Raw genomic sequence first — 21,016 nt, forward strand, 5'->3', positions numbered from 1 at the left:
CACTCTCTCTCTCTCTGCAGCAGCTGAAGCATGAACCAAGGAGTAAATCTGTTGATGAAGACGTCATGTGTGAGTGATGAAGGTCAGGTGAGGACGCTGAGGTCGTCTTTCTCTCCTGTCAGTAAAATCTCTGAATCTCCATTTTTCTGTTTTTGTCTCCACAAACCGACCAAACACATGGATCTGAAGTCTTTCTCATATCGCTGTGAACGAGCTCACTCAGCGCTCAGACACTTCCAGACTCACACGGTTCACGTCCAGTCCACGGCGTGCTCCGTGTGGGCTCAGGAGGAAAGCTCTCAGCGTTTTCAGGACGGCGTGATGATGATGAAAGCGTCTGCTGCTCGGAGCTTTAAATGTAGAAGTGATTGTTGAGCGTCTGAGTTTTTAAACACCATGAAGTGCGTGTGAAGAGGATGCAGCCTCCTCCACTGTTGCTTCTCATGGTGTGTGTGGAGCTGGAGTCATCAACAGGCAGACTGGTGGTGGATAAAAAAAAAACTACACTAAGAGAGAAAATGTTGATGCAAAGTGAAGAAAACCTGCACTGATTAAATAAAGCGTCTGCAGGTATTTACACCTGAGCGCTCTGACCTTTGGGTGACCCTGCTCTGCCTCCACGCCGGCTGTGACCGTGCAGCAGGCACGCAGCTCTCAGCTCCTGCAGAAGTTAACGGCATCACAGCAAGTGTCACTTTTCTTTCCTTCTATGGTTAAACACGGCTCTGCAGCTCAGGTTGCACAGGTTCAACCAGCCGCCACGCCCAGGGGCTGAGTCAGGCGTGGAGCTGGTTTCCCCCCGAGCTGCTCTGAACGCTGTTTTTGTTTATTTTTGTTGTTGCCTTATTGGGGAAAGAAAGGAAACGTTTCACGTCCGTCCTCAGGATCGTCTCAACAAGCAGCCCCCACACCCAGACACAGCACGGCCATGTTTGGTCTGAGGAGCCCAGGTCTTTACCAAGTACAGTCACACACACACACACACACACACACACACACACACACACACACACTCTGTGCTGCAGCATCAGCTGATTTTCCCTTCAGCTCTCACACTCACTGATTTCTGTCACAGCTCGATCTGATTACTCAACATTTCCTCAGCGTCCTTCACGAGCAAACTTCACAGTTTCTGTGAATTTCTGTAACAAGTAACAAAAAAATCAGTTAATGGAAGAAGAGAAAATTAGCCTGAAACTAGAATAAGAAGAAAAAAGATAAAAACACTTGATAATATTTCAGTTTCTGCAGCCTGAGCTGTTGTTTGTTGGTTATAAAGTCTGATTCGATATCACGCAGACAGGGAGCTGTAAATAAATCCAGAGACGTGTCAGAAACTTTTCTTCATGTTTTATTAGCAAATGTAAAAAAAAAAACAGTGAATCAGAGTCTGAAGCTGGAAGTGAAACAGATTCATCTTTTGATTTGTGGAACAACGACTGGTATAAATAATCAGACAGAGCAAAACGTTTGCTTTAAAGTGGGACACTGGTTCATTTTGGTCCGAAGAAGTCGACCATGCCGTTTCCTTTACGACCGTCGAAGAAGAAGAAGTTCCTGTGGGGAGGGTCTCTCTGGGAGAGCGCCTGAAACACACACAGAGACAGACAGAAGTTCACGTTAGTTTACCTCTTTGAAATTTCATATGATCGTCTCAGAAAGATAAAACTCCTTCACACCGTCAGACATCAGGACAGCCCACTGAGACACAGCTTCACATGTTCCACTGGCTCCAAACACAGATACAGGCCCAGATCAGACCTGGTGTTCAGACTGCTCTGTCCTCTGAGTCCTCTGAGTCCTCTGAGTCCTCTGAGTCCACTGAGTCCTCTGAGTCCTCTGAGTCCTCTGAGTCCTCTCCAATAAAGACACAAACATCCAGGAAATACACCACTTGACCATTATGAGCAACTCTTAGGAGACATGATAACACAAACCCTGCTCCATCGTCTCCTCTGAGCCTCTACACATGTGTGTCAGTGTCAGTGTCTGCCTCAAACCCCTCCTCTGCCTGGATGGTGATGTTTTAGTTTTATCAGGACGTTTCTGGGTGGAGAGTAAGCGTGGTTACATCAGCCAATCACAGCGCACCCAGTGCACAGGTGACTTTGCTTGATAAGCCAGTGGATGAAGCTAATCAGAGAAGCTACGTTAGCAGATGTAGCATGGAGAAAGAAAAACAACCAAAGTGAAACAAAACTCCAAACAGATGAAACTTTTTCCTAAATGAGGGTGAAGCTTAGCTCCATTTTCACTCACTTTCAGGAGCTTGGAGAGCAACACAGGACAAAGAGCGATGTGAGTTAGCTTTAAGCTAACCAGGTATGTGTCAGATACCTGTGATTAGCTTGTGCTAACATGCTAAGTCAGGTGCACAGCTCTCTAGTCTCTCCCACATAGAAACATGATGCTACAGGTGGTTTCTGGGCTAGTCAGTGTGTTCACATAGTCATGTTCGGAGATGTAGGTGTGGGCTGCAGCTGGCACTGAGCCAAGGAGGAGGAGCCAGTTTAAATATTGAGTTTACCTAAAAGAAACCAAAACTCCTGCAGAACTTTAACCCTCAGCACTCAGCCTGAACAACGAACAGCAGGAATAAAATCATCATCTGTGAGTTCTCTAAGGACAAACTACGAGCTGACAGACGCAGCTTGTTTTTAATTAAAGTGATTAATATTCACTGACTTCAGCAGGAGGAGCTAAGAGGCTACAGAAAAAGGGAAAAACGTGTTAATTTATCAGTTTACATTCTCCAGATCATCTTTCTATCTCAGAGAGGGAAACTTCTTTAACACCACGGGATGTTTTGTCGACAGGTTTTCAGTGGTGACGAGTTTTCTGTATAAAACGAGCCATCGAGTCTCAACATCAAACAGTTTCAGCTTTACACTGAAAAATCAAACTTCAGCCTGTGTTCAGGTCTGATTTAAGGAAAACTGAGCAGCTTCATGAACTCTACATAAACTTTTTAATCCTTCCCAAACATCTTCTGAGGAAGATAACTCCTGACCACAGTTATCTGTTCACTCGCTGCGTCTCTTTAACGTTAATGAGCTGATTAAACTGATCATTGTTTCAGAGGAAGGAGAGATTTCAGCAAACTATGACTCAGAGGTTTCACTGAAGTGATGGAAATATCTGAAGTTTCCTGTTTGACGGTGATGAAAGTGAACTCAGCAGAAACTGAGATCAGCCGCTGTTTGTCTCATTTTATCAGAGCTTTGACTCAATATGAGCCACAGTCAGCTGACAGGAGCAGGGAAATGTCTCATTTCAAGATGTTATGAGAAAAAAACCGCTCTGTAGCTGCTCGTAAAGAGGAAAAGACTGAAGATTCATTTCAAGAAACTTTAAAAGTAAATTTTTCTGAGCTCATTTTCCGATTTTTCCATGCTGTATAAGAAATACCAGCGTCTTTTCTGTTTTTTAATACCTTAAATCAGTCACACTGGAAAAAAACTAAATCTTATCAAGTGTTTTTGTTTTATTTTCAGCAGAAAAATGTTTTATTAGACTTAAAGAGAGAGAAAAGTAACTTGTATTAAGTCATTTTTCTAGTTTCAAGCTAATTTTTGAGCAATTTTTTCTTCTTCAATCGGTATTTTTTTACTTGTTACAACAATTCAGACCTCATTTAGTCTTTAAACAACTTGAAATCAGACATTTTCCTGAACTAATCAGGTGAACGTGGCTCAGATTGAATATAATTAGACTATTTTTACTTAAAATAAGACAAAAACACTTGTTTTGATTTCAGTTTTTGCAGCTGTTAATAAAACAGAGCTGCTTTCCCAGAGCAAGTTCAGATTAATATGTGGTAATAATAATTAAAAACCAGCTGTGAAAATACATAAATAAAAAGATAACTGAAAAAAAAAAAACAGCTCCGACCGTCCAGAAGTGTTACGATGATCCATTCAGCTTTAATCAGCAGTAATCTGAGCTGAGTCTGTGATACACAGCTGCCCCAGAGCATGATGGGATATGTAGTCAGAGAGCAGAGGCAGTGAGAGCTCAGTTATCTGGGTCAGTGCAGCTCAGAGGACTGGATCAGCTGACTGCAGCTCCCGCCAACACGCCGCCAAAACAGCACAGAGCGCGTCTTCAGAGGGATGGTCGGTTCAGACGTCTGTGAGCCGCAGCAGGCAGACTGACCCGGAGAGACACGGCTGACACGGGGTGTTACAGCAGGTTTCATCATCACCATCATCACAATCATCATCATCATCATCATCATCATCAGAGGGACGGGAAGCTGTAGTCTGAAGCTTTACCGTCTGCCCCTCCCTGCATCACTCCATCTCTGTTTCCCTGAAGTGAACTCAGCCTCAGCCTGAACCCTGCCTCAGCCTCAGCCTCAGCCTCAGCCTCAGCCTCAGCCTCAGCCAGGGTCGGCTCGGTGATATGATATGTTCTCCATGAATCCTGTTTTCAGGTCACACGCTGAGAAAACTTCCATGAAATAATGATGCTGTTTTTATCAGCGAGGAGAATCTCAACAGCTGCTGTGACCTCAGGGAGCAGAGAGTCTGAGAATCAGACCGCAGCCTGACGCCCGGCGCAGACAACGGCTAATTTAAGAGCGTTTCAATAATTCAGCACAAACAGACGGGAAACAGGCGGGAAACAGAGCAGGGCTGTTACACATTCCTCAGATGACTTCATGATTACCAACCCTTCAGGAAGAAAGACCCAAACAAACCCACCCACCTGCCTCTTCATCAGGAACACCTGTTCAGCTGCTCGTTAAGGCAAACACCCAATCAGCCAATCACACGGCAGCATCTCTGAGGGTTTCACAATCTGCTGATCTACTGGGATTTCAACCCACAACCACCTCAAGGGTTTACAGAGCAAATATCCAGAGAGTAGCAGGTCTCTGGGACCAAGAGCCTTGTTGGTGCCAGAGGTCAGAGGTCAAAGGTCAAAGGAGTGACCCTCCTATCAGCCAAGACCAGGAAGCTGAGGCTACAATCCACATGGGCTCACCAGAACTGGACCAAAGAAGACTGAAAACCGTCTCCTGGTCTGGTGGGTCTGGGTTCTGCTCCACGTTCAGATGGTGGGCTCAGGGTTTGGAGGAAACAACATGAAAGCATGGCTCCATCCTATCAGAAGCCGTCTCTCTGAGGTCGACCCAGGAGCCGGCTGAGCGGCCACCTGTCAGCTGACTGACTCCATCAGAGCGGGCTGGCTCTCTGCACCGCTCACAGCTTCAGATCAGATCCTCACAGACGGCTGGTGCTCTGTGTTTGTGCTACAGATACTCCACAAAGCTTCTGATGCTTACCTTAACTACTTCCTGTCCCAGGACTCCTCCCACAACGGCGCAGACAGGGGACATCTCTGAGAAGCAGAAGCTGAGGACACAGAGACACACTGTCACTAAACCAGGTCTTAGAGAGAAATGAAAGCTGTGAGACCCTCACCTGCAGACTTTAGGGACTGTACCTTATATTTACTTTCTCACAGCAGTTTGACCTAATGAATGCTTCTGCTTTAAGACCAAACATATGAAAAAGTTTAATTTTACACAGACACAGAGCTGGTCTGAGGCCTGGAGGTGCCAGCAGTCGTTAGACCTCTGTCTACTTAAAGCGTCTTCTTAGTATGGTCACATGACTGAGGCTGTTTTTTCTGCATTAGTAAAGGGAAACATTCACAGGCTCAGCCCAACAAACCAAAATGTGCTCTCTAGCGCCACCTAGGCACATTAAAATAGCTCTCATTGGCAGTAGGAATGTTGTAGAGAGATCAAACCAACATTAAAATGTTTTTCTTATTGAGACACACAAATTATACGCAGACACCCCTGTAAATTTGCCTTTCAAAATAAAGTTAGCCCACTTTTTTGGGTCACAAACAAAAGTTATCTCCTCCTAGGCCATAAATGGTACCAGCTTGAAATTTGCTAAGGTGACAGAGTGGACCCTGCTTTACAAAAGCTCTGTATGAATTTGTTGTTTCTCAAACAGTTTTTTAATGGCGAGCCCTCAAAGTCAGTGAACCCCAAAGAAGCTGTTTCAGCTCCTCCTGTTGGAATGAATGGGAGAGGAGGATCCAGCTCCACACAAGCTGCAGCAGTTAGGCCTCTACACAAAAAAGTCAAAGTGGTACAGCTTTAAAAATGTCATGGATGGATTCCTGATGAAATTTACAATGAAATCATCTGATTTTATAAAGATTTTGTTAAAACTGTGGCAGCTATGAGGAGATGATTCTAGAACTTCAGTTTGACTCCTGAGAGGGCAGCAGGTGGTGATGATGTCACAATGACTGACAGTTCCGTGCAGCTGGTCATGTGACTCACTGAAGGCGGGAAAACACACATTATAAAGGGATGGAACCTTGGCAGTGAAGGTGAAACTGGCGTTAGGGACAGGAGACCAACACTGTTTACAGCTTTAATTCTGCTTGTTTTAACTTCTTAGTGACTGTTTTACTCATTTTTTAATGAGGTGTAAGGAAATCCACGTCTGTAATGCACCTTTGACTTTGGTTTAACTCCATGACAAATACAAAGTAATGTTGTGTTCACAGTTTGAGGTCAGGGTTAGTTGGGTTTGCTCTTCCCTCATATCACTGTCAGGAGATAATCCCAACAACAAATACAGATTACTGATCAGACAGACTTTATTATCCTCTGAACTGATGGAAACACACTTTAGGAAAGAGTCCAACAATGAAACTCAACAAAATAAATCAATCAATACATGTAAAGACCCATTCAATAATGACTAAAAACAGATTTTTACGACTCTACTTTATAACTACGTAGAGGCTCCAGGTGATTACTGACCTGTTGTGGGTCTTACTCTATTTTACCATTATTTTTAAATAAATATACATATATATATACATATTTTTGTCCTATTTTTGTTTTATTATCATCATTATTATTATCACCATTATTATTATTATCATTATTATTATTATTATTATTTTTATTTATTTTATTGTTTATTTTTATTTTATTCTAATTTTTCCTTTTTTCTCCTTGTTGTTTCGTATATTCTGTAAAACTAATGTGGATATACTATTTGTAAGATTTTTGTTTGAAAAATTAAAATAAAAAATAACAAAAAAAACCAACAGATTTTTAAGTTTTTTTTTTTTTTTTTTTTCTGGGGGAAATTTTTTGTCTTTTTTGCAGTAAATGGTTATTCTCGGGGGTCAAAGCAGCATCTGCACCAGAAAAAACCTGACAACTTCCATCTTCAGGTTTTTAACCTTCTATCAAACAGGAGTTTATGTGTTTACAGTAACTGGACTTGATTGGAGTCAGGGGTTGAAAAGTGAAGCTAGATGATCCTGTTAACTGACAAAGCTCCAACAGTTCGTCTGTGATGACTGTTATGAAAAAGTTAAAAACTGATCAGACTGATTTAAACATGAGACTCTCCGTCAGTCGTTTCTGAAACCCTCACAGGCTTCATACCTCACAAAGTCCTCGCTCAGGAGGTCGCTGCCCACCCCCAAGGCCTCCAGGACATCTCCACGGATCTGTTTCAGGGTCTCACAGTCCTCTGCAAAGCATTGTGGGTCAGGGTCACGGCCTTTGTCCGTACGAAACTTGAGCAGAACTGTGGAGATGGAGACGAGATACAGAGAGAAACAGAGATCAGCTCAGAGGCTGCAGAGAGACGTCTGGAGCAACTTTTTCCAAACCGTGAACATTAATAACATTTCTGGTTGAACACGCATTAAGAGGACGACACGCTCAGCTCAGCCTCATGGAAAGACATCATTTCATCCTCTGCCTTCCTCAGACCTCGATACCATCAGCGTGCCGTTGCACCATCAACCTTTCATGTGATTAAGATCGTCTCCCTGCAGCCAATCACACCAGGGCGTTGCATAAATCCTGCTGCACATGCTCAGTAAGGAAACATTAGCGCTTCCTGTGTCAGCTGCAGGGTCGGCTGACAATCACAAACACACACTTTATTTGGTCATGATTCAAACACACACACACACACACACACACACTCCTCGCACTCTGCCACACATCAACACCTCGCCCCCACGTTTCCTGTTCGTCCATTAACTTCAACCACAAGAGGAAGTCCTCCCACGGCCATTTCCACCAGCGAGGCACACACACACACACACACACACACACACACACACACACACACACACACACACACACACACACACACACACACACACACACAGATGAATTAAAGCTGTGAATCATCCTGGCTCTGCCCTTTATCACTCAGCGGTGTCAGTAGAAAGTTAAAGCGTGGCACAAACGTTTCACCCTCAGGCAGAAAAATCTCAGCAGAGTTTCATAAGAGGAGCTAATGACGGGCACAGCACGGAAAAATGATTTGATCTCTGCACACACACACACGTGTAGAGGTGTCAGAATAAAGCAGAGGAAATATTTCAGACCTGTCTCTACACTGAAGCCTGTGTGAAGGTCACACTGAGAGTAAACAGTTTATTGTTTTCACACTCTGATATTTACAGGATTAATAAGACCAGAGACTCAGCTCCACAGACACAGGGCTGACACTGTGTGAGCTGAGGGGTAAAAAAAGAAATGAAAGCCGGTTTATTCAAAGCACTTTCTTTACCACCGACAGGTTCAGACTGTTGTGTTTACCAACAGAAACTGAGCTTAAAGCTAAAGGATAAAAGTCTGTTTAAAGTCTTCGTTAGAGTTTCAAGCTGGTCGTCGTCAGAGTGAATTTATAATCAGGGGAACATTTCAGGTGAATAACAAAAAAAGTGCAAAAAAGTTGAGTCTATTTTTCAGCATAAATCCTATCTCATCATGTGAGGACACGGGCAGTCAGGTCCTTATTCATTCATGTTGTCAGTCAGTGTGTGTGTGATCAGCATCATATCCCACCTCATCATTAGAAAGAGTCACTCTCCTACAAATCCCAAGGAAAACGCTCATTACAGGCAGTTTGTTTGCAGGTGTTATAGCAGTGGGGAAAAGAGGTGGGAGCAAATAAAAAATAAATATAAAAACATCCTTCAAAATGCTCAGTAGGAACGATTCCATTTTCACACATTTCTACTTTTCCCTGACGATGTCTCAGTGATGATGATCAGTCAGATAATAGCTGTGTCCCAATATAGAGGCTGTAGCCTTCAGAGGACCCGGTCTTTGTAGCCTGTGTAGACCACAAAGGCCGAACTGAATTGAGACGGTCTGGTCTACGAAGCATTTCCTGTTTGTCACCCTCGACGTCACACAGCACCGCCCTCACCTGTCAGGCTTACATTACTTTTAAACACACGTAAACCAAAACCTCACATTTAAACAGGATGATTTCTACTATCTCTTTATTACTTTGCGTTATTATTATTATTATTATTGTTATTGTTATTATTATTATTATAATTATTATTATTATTATTATTATTATCATTATTATTATAATTGTTATCATTATTATTATTATCCCTATTGATAGAGTATAGAACCACCATTTACATGAGAGTAAGGCAACAACGTACATTCTCAACATTTGATCAAGTGCTGGGGGGATGATAAATAAAAAAGTATAAAATTACAAGCTGCTGAAATGATTTAATGTCTTTTTTGAATTCCCTGTAAAAAAAATTAAAAAACATCAAGTTTTTTTCCCAAGAAAATTTACAATTTTGAACATATTTTATACAATAATGAGATGATTTATAAAGAACTGTTTTTATATTAAGTATATTACTTGAAAAGAGCCCAAACATATTTTCACACAGAAAAACTAAATATTCTTTGATGTTTTAGAAACACAATCACATAGTTGTTGCCAGGTATCCTTCATATGTGGATAAAACAGGACTCCTTTTGGAGTTTGGACGTGTCCATTATGTTTGGCGTTCATGCGCAATGAATCTTGGGATATGTGAGGCTATGAAGGATTCACTGAATCTGTCCTTCGCAGATATTGTTTGTTCACAGCCCAGAAGAAAAAATGTTGGGCCAAAAAGACAGGGGGCGCTCCCACGCCAGAGGACTTCACTCCAGCTGAGCTAATTGGTGACTGAGCGGTCTTTCATGCCCCGAGAGAAGCGATTGGTCAGCGGGCGGTCTGTCACACCCCGTGAGCTCTGATCCTGGAACTGAACCTGCTCCGGACCAGGTTTGGCGTTCAGCATCAGTTACCGTGGCAACGTGTCTGGATAAAAAGAGATCCACATTTGTAGTACGGAAAACCCCAAACTTATCCAGGAAGTGATCTCTCTAAGAGCTAATCCAGCTCCAGAGTACAGACCCCAGGAGGACCCCTGCCCTGCTTGGTTTTATGTTACCTGACTCCAGCACACCTGATTCAAATGATCAGCTCGTCATCAAGCTCTGCTCCAGCCTGATAACGAGCTGATCATTTAAACCAGGTGTGCTGGAGTCAGGTAACATCTCAAACAAGCAGGGCAGGGGGTCCTCCAGGACCAGGATTGGGAAACACTGATTTACAGTTTTAACAGTCTGAATGTTCACAGAATAATTCACTAACAGGACTTTTTACTTTGGTTTTCTCATTTGTTAGAGTAACTTTATAAAACATGATGAATCTGTCTGGTTGTTGTTTTCCCTCCATGTGTTGGACTCTGATAATAAATCTGACTTTGTTCCTACGCGCTGATATCTGTGATTAATCTAATGTTTCTGTGTCTGCTTCGTCTTTTCTCACGGCTCTGTAATGAAGCTTTTTAATATTGGAAATTAAATCAAAAGATAACACACACTCTCACACACACACACACACACACACACACACACACCCTCTGCGGTTCAGATCTCTGTTCTTAGTGAGACAGGAAGCAGTTGTAACAGAGGAAGAGCCACTTCCTCATCGCTCGCCTCAAAACAACAACCGCTGGCTCCAATTTTAGCATCAGCAGCGGAGGAATAATCACCCTCCTCCTGTCTCACATCACTACATAAAAACAACATCGAGCCGTTTTTTTTTTCCACCTCAACAAACAAATCAAGCTGACGTCACCCTGGAGACGGGCGAGGCTGCTGAGACGGGTTTCAGGTGGAGAGAGAGTAAGGCTGAAGGTCAACGCTGAGATGAAAACATCCAGAGAAACTTTAGATCTTCCTGTCCAGCAGACTACTACAGATCCACATTTTGTCTCTGTGCTGATAGAAAACCTGTAAACGCTCAGGTCCAAACAGAAAACTTTAATGTTTGCTTCCTGGAGCAGAGTCAGAGTCATTGATCAACTGCATCCTGTCATTAAACCACACAGCTAACACCGCTGACTGACCATTTCCTGGATGTTTCTGATCTTTGCGTTAGTTTGTTTTTTTCAGCCTGCCAGCGTGCGTCTGCTGCTCGCCGTGTCTCTGTTCTCTGTTCTCTGCTCGGTGCACATGACTGGTCATGGACGGCGTGTGATGGAAAGTGGCGTGCACAGGGCGAGGATGGTACAGGGCCAGGTGACGGGCGCCGCAGTAACCGCTCTGAAGAGAAGGTCATCAGGCGTAAACGGGCTGGAAACAGGAAGTGACCTTTCATACGCCCTCTGAGGGTCAAAGTTTCCTTCAGGTTTAACCGTCCTCATCACGTGACGACGTTCACATCCACTGATTGACTCTGAGCTGCTCCATCTTTAGACACTATAACCTTTCTGTCAAACAAACAAACAAACAAACAAACCAGCGCTGCTCTGATGGATCGTCAGCCTAAAGAGAAATTTAAAGCAGAGATCCTCCACGCTCTCAGTTTCTGTTTTCTGTCCTTTTTTCAGAGCTTTCAGGATTCCTCCTCTTTATTTCTCTCTATGGAAACTCTGTTTGTGTCTTTCCTCCCACACAGGAAGCTCAGCAGACCTCTCAGATACTCCTCCACCTCCTCCTCCACCTCCTCCTCCACCCAGTCAGACACCAAGTGTTAATACAGACTCAATCACAAAAACATAACGATGACTTAAAGTACGACTTCATGGATTAAAGACAAACTAAAATCAGTCTGTTTCCTTTTTATAAAGTTCCTCAGAGAGCTGTGACTCTGTGACATAAACCTGACAAATCAAAGGTTTGTTTCCTCTGATCTAAATAATATTTTATACTTTAGTTTAAGGTTTAAAAACTGAGAAACTACACTGACATTAGCTAGATTCAGGATTTTCAGCTTGAAGTTTTCCTGAAGAACTGGCTTCATAAAGAAATGTACATTACTCTCTCTCAGGAGATTCATATTCAGCACATTCAACATGGTATAAATCACCTTATTCACCAAAATAACAAAATAGTGCTAGCTCAATGCTAACGTATATGGGAAACTGCATTGATATGCTAGCAGTTAGCATACATCAGTATAACTTCAGCTTCAGAATAGAATTTCAACTTTCATCACAGAAACATATCACATCAACTCTTTGTAAAAAATACTAAGAATTTCAAATGCTAAAAGCTAACAGGCTAATGAAAGGCTGACGGAAAGGTTCCAAACAACTTAAACTATTGCTATAACAACTTTGAGACACTAGATGGCCTACTTCAATTATTAATATATTATAACACAGAACATCAACGTCACATTGTGTGAAATTTTGACCTGTTTCTGTTTAATTATGTCCAGAAATATCCAGACTCAGGGACCAGTTACATTTTATTCACTTACAGTATAAACTCAATTAAATGTTGTTGACACAGAAAACCTGTAAAGATACTTTTTGTACCAAGAAAATTAACAACAGGAAGTGATAAGGGAATCGGTATTGACAACATTTTATCAATTCCCATCCCTAAAGAAATTACAATTTCCTTTAAAAGCTCCAAACTCTGCTCTAACGTCAGGAAAAGATGCTGTAAATACCGTGAAGCAGGAAGTAGTCCACGGGGGTTCGCTTCAGACCGGCTTTGGCCTTCTCAGTGGTCCAGTCCACCTCCAGAGCCTCTTTCAGGGAGCAGAAACTCATCGTCTGATTGGTCAGAGAGAAAATATATCATTAAATTAACAATGATTAAAGATGTGCTTAAAGTTACTCATCCCATTGGTTGGTCGTTTTATTATTAGACAGTATTTTACAGACTGAGCTGAGCGTAAACAGACCCCTGAAAAAACTCTGTTAAACCTCCATCTGACCCACAGGATGAGACTGAATCACATCATTACTGATAAATAACTGATAATTAACTGATAACTAACTAATAATTACAGCCCATGTAAGATTACAGGGAAAATGTGACTGAATAAAGTTTCTCTGATTGGAAAGAAAATCCTGTTGCTCGTTACTTTGAGTGAAACCAGGTCGATGTTTATGTCTTAATTTTAATAAAAACTGTCTCTGTATGAGCCTGATCCATGTGACGAGTGGAGAAATGATTTATTTCATAATAAAAAATCTTCCTCAGCAAACTTCTTAAAGTGCGAATAAAGTTTTTTACACAAGAAACTAAAAAGTAAACCTTTCTTTCCTCATTTTTCCAGCTCTTTAAAAACATTTCAGGCGTCGTTTTCTCTCTTAATATCTTCAACTAAGACATTTTTTCTGCAAAATCAAATCAAATCAGATAAATTACTAAAAGTAAGAGGTAAAAACTTTCTCAGGTGTCACGTCTCAGGGTGGTTAAACTCTGGTCTTGTGGTCGTACCTTTTTCACCATGGTGGTCTCGTTGGCGTCCACTTTGGCTTTCTTTGCCTCCGGGCCGTCGTTTGAGTTTTCAGTTTTGGGTTTGACCACTTTGGGTTTTTCCCTTTAAGGAGAGAGAAGGTGAGGATGAATAAATCAGAAAAACCCTGAGACGCTCTAACGCTGTGTGAGGAACAGTCTGGTGTTAAACGCAGCAGAAAGCGTTTCTTTAATCCAGCTCCAGGTCGACACAGAGCTGCAGACGAGCATCACTCCTTATCGTCTGTTTAACCGACCAGGCTGTGACGAGGTAAACACTCACTCCACGTAGCTGTGCTCCCTGCCCAGGTTGCAGAACATGTAACCATAGTAACCGTAGACGTGGCCACAGAAGACCTTGATGCTGTGCTGAGAGCAGAGCTGATCCACCCGAACCATGAGGTCCCTGGAGCAGCCCATCAGACACACCTGAGGAGGAACACAGGGAGAAAGGGAGGGTCAACGCACGGCGCTGGAGGAGGAGGATCAGGGAGGAGGTCAGCTTCAGGTTAAGGTAAACACACAGCAGCCGTCTGAGCGTCTTCATCAGAGACAGACGATCTGCTTCACTCTGTGTCTGACTGAAGAGAGCTGCAGAAAATTATGACACAAACATCTCAAGTTTCACGTTTGAGATTCATGAAATAAACTCCACCTGTAAAAACTGAGATCTCAGCAAGTGTTCATGTCTTTATCTCAGTAGAAATGTCTTATTTCAACATGCACTGATTGATCAGTTAGCCGATCGATTGGTGCTGTTTTCCTTAATTGTGGGTGATCAGTGATTGGTCCATCCTGACATATGAAACTGATCCTATGAACCTCTGGGAAGCTCTGACAGCCTCTGTTGCTTTCTGCTCTGAGACCTAAAACTCAGGATGAGACCCGTTCATGTTCTTGTAAAGTGTCTTGAGATAACATTTGTTATGATTTGGGGCTATACAAATTAAGATTGATTGATTGATTGACACTTTATTGGTTAACAGGGTATATGCTAAAATCCTGAGTTTGATTTCAACATCTTTTTAAGTCTTTGAGTTGTTGTTGGCGACCCCTCTTGAACAGTTTTATTCAGCATTTTAACATAAATCCTGTGAGCTGAGGAGGAGTAAAGCTTGATAAATAAATGAAACTAAAGGCAGGTTTATTGACACTCCCACAACAAGTAAAAAGACTTATTCAAGGACAATTTTCTGAAGACAACGAGAAATTATTTCATCACTACCAAAGTTTAGGACATGTTCCTGAGGTCGTGTGATTTGCTTTAATGCTGTATTTAATTTCTCTTTTTGAAACTGGCAGTGACGTTAATACATATCTGGTGTATATTTCTCCCACAATCTTAACTGTTGTATTGTATTGTTACCAAAGTCTTTATGTTTTTATTTTATCTTATTCTTTTCATTTTTTGTGTTTTTCTTTTACTTCATCAATTTCTGCTGTGATCACAACAATTTCCCAGTTTGGGATCAATAAAGTCATTCTACTCTACTCTATTCTCTTCTATTGTATAACTCTGAGGACAGTCGTGAGGAGGAAAATAAATATTCATGGTTATTTTTGGAGTCCAAGCTTGAATACCAATAATTTAGACTTATTGGTAAGCAACAATGGGGCACGTCAGGAAAATAAAACCAGATAAAAACTGATAAAACAAGACAAAATAAAATAACATGTCACCAGCTGAAGGCGGCTCAGGACAGACTGGGAAACACGGACATAAAGAGCGTTACAGTAATCTATGTGTGAGCTTATAAAAGCATGAATGGTCCTTTCAAGGTCAGCGCGTGACGAGGACACGTCTTCCTGAGGAGCCTGAGCAGGACACAGCGAACACGGTCGTGTCATGGCTGTCATGTAATGATGTCATCAGCGCCGTACTTCTGTCATGTCTGAACCACAGCGACTCAAAGTTTGCTGTTTGCTGCAAACAGAGCAGAGTGTTGGTCCCTCTGTGCTCAGGACTCTGGTAGAAAAACTGAGACCACGCTCCAACCGCTCCACTTTAGTCGAGACAGACCCCTCTCTCTCTGCTTTCTAGTTTTTACATTTTATCTCCATCCTCAGAAAGCGACCATCCCTCTCTGTCCTGTTAAATCCATCTCTCACTGTCCTCACTTCACTCTGTCCTACTTTCATCCTCCTGCGTCCTCCTCTCACGGCTCTCCCCCTCCTCCCTGCTCCCAACCTTTACTTCACACCCCCTGAGGGGAGAAACTGCCGACAACTCAGACAAAACAGGAGTGAAACCCTCTCTGTGTTATTCTTCTGATGATGTCTGCCTTCAGCCAGGATGGGAAACAGAGATCCAGACTGTGTGTACGTCTGCGTGTGGAGGTGAATACTGACAACAGACTAAACCAGGGGTGTTCAACCTGCGGCTCTGGACCCTCATGCGGCCCTTTGACTCCTCTGAAGAGGCTCCTTGTAGCTTAAAAAATGTGATTAAAATAAAGATTTTTTTTTCATATAGAGGGCATTGATAATTAAAGACATCGACACTAAATAAAATCATGGGTTAACATTTGTTATACTGAATATGCATCACTTCTGTCAATAAAGCTTTACATTTGTTGAGACTTTTACCATTTTTGACTTTTTTTTAATAAAAATGTTTGAAATTTATAAAAAAAAATTTAACTTTTGAATTTCTAAATTTTGCTAGTTACTTGAGTTCCTTTTTTGGAAATTTTTTCTTTTTTGCAAATTCAAAAAATTTGGCAAATTTTCAAAAATTTCCAAGTTTTTTGAATATTTTTCACATGTTTTGAATTTCTTTTTTTAATTTTGCTAAATTTGACATGTTAAATTTTGCAGAAATTTTGCAACCGATTGAAATTTCATAAATTTAGCAAATTTAAGAAATGCAAAACATTACAAATTTATTTATTTATTTTATATATCTGCAAATTATAATAAATATAAAAAACAAGACAACACATGTACAATTTTATAAACACAAAAACTTCTAGTTTTGATAATTTTTCACAAGTTTTACTATGTTTACAATTTTTTTACTTTCTCATCTTTGTTTTGAAGATAAAGTAGATTTTGTGGCTCCTGAATGACTGTCATCCAGGTGAGCTGAGGGGAAACGGCTCTCATGAAAGTAAAGGTTGCAGACCCCTGGACTAATCTGTCAATCACTGAGTCACCTGGTGGGTTTGCCTCCTGCACACCTGTGGCAGCTTTAAGGCCGGAGCAGAAGGTCAAAGTGTGTAAATCTCCTCACACTCCTCACTGTCTGAGAGCAAACTTGAAGAAATCCAGCTCCCGAACCTAAAGATGACTGTTTCACCAGGAGTTAAGACCTGAGGTAAAACCTGCCTCCCTCAGTCAGCTGATGCTCAGTGCAGCGGTTGGTTTGGGGACTTTTCACTGCAGCATGAATGCCAACTATTTAACAGCAAACAAAAATAGCTCTGCCCCCTGATTTTTTTTTTTTTTACAGACAAGTGAACGTGTCATTATCACTTTCCTCCACCCACAAAGCCCTGCTGTAAATCCTACACAGCCATATAAGGCAAACACAGGCATTTTACTGCTGCTGGTCCCAGTTTGTCATGATCAGGGTAATTAGACCTCCAACCAGTCGGTGCAGGGATGAAATGTAAACATTATTAGAGACGGAGGGAGAAACTGAGCTCGAGTCAACATTGCATCATGATGGTAAAGAGATAAACTTGGTGCACGTGTTTTTGCCCTGCAGCCAGGGAGAGCAAAACAAGTGATTCACAGTTAGACGTGAGCGTCAGGTGACATCTAGTGGTCAGTCTGAGCGGTGCAGCTCTAAACAGCTGATAGTGACAAAGACCACACTCCTCTTTAACTATCAGTTACACTGTTTCTGTGACTGTGGACACACTAAAGCTTTTCTTTAACTTCTTTACCTCACATCAAAAAGTCCAGGTTTAGTGTTCACAGAAATCACCCTTTACAGCCCAGTCATTAGATAATAATGCACGGTGTGAACGTTTGGTTCCACTTACGGCGTCAAACTGCAGGAAGAAGTCATCTGGTTTGTTTTCAACTCTGTCCGAGTCGGCGTGGACCTCCACCATGGGGTTCAGGTTCTGCGCTCGCTCCAGGGAAGCTATGGCTCTATTCTGACCCCGAGCCGTCACCGGAGCCAGGAACTGAGCTCGACACGACTCCTCAGACACCTGGTGGAGACAAAACCAGGGGAGCAGATCAGAGAGAGGGTGGGCTTTTTGTTTATGAGCTCCTTTACTGTTCAACTCCATTACCACTGTGGGATGCCTGAGCTAAACTGATGTATTCAGGTGAAGAAATGTGAAAAGTCATGGAAAGAGCCAAACACACACTGAAATCCAGTTCAACAAGTGAACAAAAGCCAGACTCAAATGTAAAGTCAGTGACTGTAATGAGGGTTAATGGCACAAAGTCACTGAGTATTTTGAAGAGTGAAGACTGTTAATTTGCTACAGGCACCACCTAGTGGACATGGAGAAGCATTAACGTAGAGGCTGAACTTACAAGGAGCCATCTTTAAGTTTTACAGGTCATAAATAATTCACCCAAACATGTCTTTAAAGCTGAAACCCAGGAGTCTGCTTTTTTTGGATCTGTCTAAAACTTTGGATACAATTAAGATTGACATCCTAATCAATACCTTTTCATCTTGTACATAAATGACTTTGTCAATTCTGCATCCATACTAAACAAAGTATTATTTGCAAATGACACAAATTTGTTTTTTTTCCCACAAAAACCCAAACACACTGGAACAAATCATAAAGAGTGAATTAGTGAAAATGGACACATGGTTTAAATCAACAAAACAAATGACGCTGTATTCCACTCCCATAAAAACGATGACATTAAACAAATTTCCCTTAAAATAAATGGACAAAATATTGTAAGGCTCTACAAAATTCCTGGGGATCTACACTGATGAGTTTCTTAATTTTAAAAAACATATGAAAGCCCTCACAAACAAACTGTCTACATATGCTGCCCTGTTTTTTAAGTTAAGACATTATCTTCCTCTCTCCGCACTTCTCATTTTGTACAAATCTTTACTTGAACCTTATTTACAATACTGCAATATTATATGGTGTAATACATTTCCAACTCACTTTAAAAAGCTTGAGATACTCCAAAAAAAAGTCATACGTGCCTTAACATGGTCTGAATTTAATGCATCCACAAAACAGATTTTCCACCACTACAACCTTCTGAGGCTTAGTGAGTACAACCACCTACAGAAAGCCTGTGTAATGTGCCAGACTGTCCACAAATTAAACCCTAAACCTCAGCCCAATCTGTGCTCCTCGGCACACCTATACCACCAGGAGTAAGAGTCTAACTGCTGGAAAAAATGTACAAGCTTTATCATTGTAAGTAAAGGACCACGGATTTGGAACGAGCTTCATTAAACACTGAAAATGTCACTTTCCATCTCCACTTCAAGAAAAAATTAAAAATCCACTTTCTAGAAAGTATGTTTAGTATTTAATGTGCTGATCAATATATTATATGAATACCTTCACCTTCCTTAGCCAACACTGTTACCTTAACTCACATTAATTCAATGGAACCAGAATACTGAGATTGTCTATTGTTTATTGTTTGTCTATTTGTCTATTTGTATGTTGTCCATGTTTTGAGGATATCTGGCCAATATCCTATATTCATGGAAAACCAGGCCCCCTATTAAAAGCTTTAAATAGCTTCCTTGGGGAGACCCCTTGGTATATATATAAAAAAAAATAAATAAAAAAAAAATAATAATAATAATAATAATGAGGAATAGATGCTTATTGTATACTCCAAGTATTGTATTGTTTGTGTGTGTGAATAAACTAAACTAAACTAAACTAAACTAAACTGCTCCTTATGTGACATCCTGCTCTGATAACAGCTGAAAACACAATCATGTGTTTGTGAGGGCATCAGTGTGAGCAGGTTTACCGTTTCATGATCCAGCATTGTCAGTCCCTTGACTCCAGCCAGAATCAGATTCTTGGCCACCTCAGCTCCCAGACCCCCTAACCCTGCCAGGAGCACTCTGGACCCTCGCAATCTGCAGAAGACAACAGAAAGAAACGTGAAGAAGATCACTTTGTGCTAATGTGATGAAAATTAAAAATATGCTTTGGATTGTAATTGTAAAGCAAACTTTGAATGACATGGTCAATTTGATTTCAATAATAAATTAACACTAAATATGGTCCCATTAATATGAAGAGATATTCATCAACAATATAAAACCAGAACATAATCCATACACATCAAACAAGTCAAGCCAGTGCCTGCCATAACAACTTCTGAATATATTACCTATTGCACCTGAAAAGAGTAATTTCACATCATAAACTAAATAAACTACAGGAAACTACACATTAATGAACATTAAGAGATTGAGTAATCTTTAACAACTTGCTTTTCAAAACATGCTTAGGGACATTAAAACAATGATAGTGTTTCTATTGTTTTGGGGTTGATTGCAACTTTCCCCTTGTAATGTAAAAACGTTTGAAAAAAAGAGAAAAGCAATTTGATATCGGAAGGTATCACTTCCTCAAGTAATATTGTAATTTTTTCTTTCAGTCTCTATAGACAGTTATATGTTAGCTGTCATTAAATCAAACTCAAACACTTTGGTGCAGCTGGAAATCTCCTCTCTGCACGGATTAGCCTCTGGGTGGCTAACTGAGCTAGCTGACCTCTTTTGGGCATCCAGTCCCCACAGCCGGATCTGTCGGTCATACTGAGCCGCTTCCTCCTCGGTGATGACCGGGTCTTCTTTCTCGATCATATCGATAATTTTCGCTCTCTAAAATTCGTGAAAAATGTTGAAATTGAGCTATTTATGTGAAGCTAAAGATGAAACTGATTCAAACGCAGAGACAGTCCCGCTGAATGGTCGCGGAATGATGACGTTGAGGGAACAAACAAAAGATGTGCCTGGCCGTTTTTATTACGATTTTAGTTTTATTTTATGTATTCATTATTTTTTAAATATCATATTGAAAACGTTGAAGATTGTTTATTACATTACTACTGTGCTGTTTTATGAAATAAAATGTATCTGTCCTCACGTTAGATGCAAAATCCGTGTGTGTCCACGTACAGATGTGAAAAGAGGAGACTCAAAGTCATTTTTTAACTGTAAATCAATCTCAAAATGAAACTTGACAGATTGTAGATTTCAATCAAACATACAGTTGTTTAATCTATGATACAAGACAATCGATCAAGGCAGTGATTGGGGTATTTTTTCCCTGAGTTTTGTCTCGCAGGATAAGATACCTCCAGATTTTATCTGCCTTTGGGAAAAGAAGCGAGGGGACACTGTGAAACAAGACATCAGTGAAATTTATAAAAGACCATTCAATTATATTAGTGCTTAAATCTTTATATTTTTTCAGTTGCTTTACTTACCCTGTGGTTCCTTATGCATAA

At 41.1% G+C, this 21,016-nt stretch overlaps 1 protein-coding gene across 1 annotated transcript; it reads right to left on the minus strand.

Annotated features, from left to right (window-relative positions):
• Nucleotides 1-1,387: 1,387 nt before the first annotated feature.
• LOC141786577 (SUMO-activating enzyme subunit 1-like) lies at nucleotides 1,388-20,494 on the minus strand. Its single transcript, XM_074665184.1, has 9 exons — nucleotides 20,278-20,494; nucleotides 19,523-19,634; nucleotides 17,578-17,751; nucleotides 13,872-14,017; nucleotides 13,571-13,673; nucleotides 12,792-12,897; nucleotides 7,439-7,583; nucleotides 5,291-5,360; nucleotides 1,388-1,586 (listed from the first exon to the last, which is right to left on the minus strand). Exons 1-9 carry the CDS (start codon nucleotides 20,367-20,369, stop codon nucleotides 1,494-1,496), a joined length of 1,041 nt encoding a protein of 346 aa, XP_074521285.1. The 5' UTR covers nucleotides 20,370-20,494; the 3' UTR covers nucleotides 1,388-1,493.
• Nucleotides 20,495-21,016: the final 522 nt, after the last annotated feature.

This window comes from Halichoeres trimaculatus, unplaced genomic scaffold, assembly GCF_033239565.1.
Source record: "Halichoeres trimaculatus isolate MK-OKI-2021-1 unplaced genomic scaffold, fHalTri1.1 fHalTri1_scaffold_227, whole genome shotgun sequence".
Taxonomy (NCBI): domain Eukaryota; kingdom Metazoa; phylum Chordata; class Actinopteri; order Labriformes; family Labridae; genus Halichoeres; species Halichoeres trimaculatus.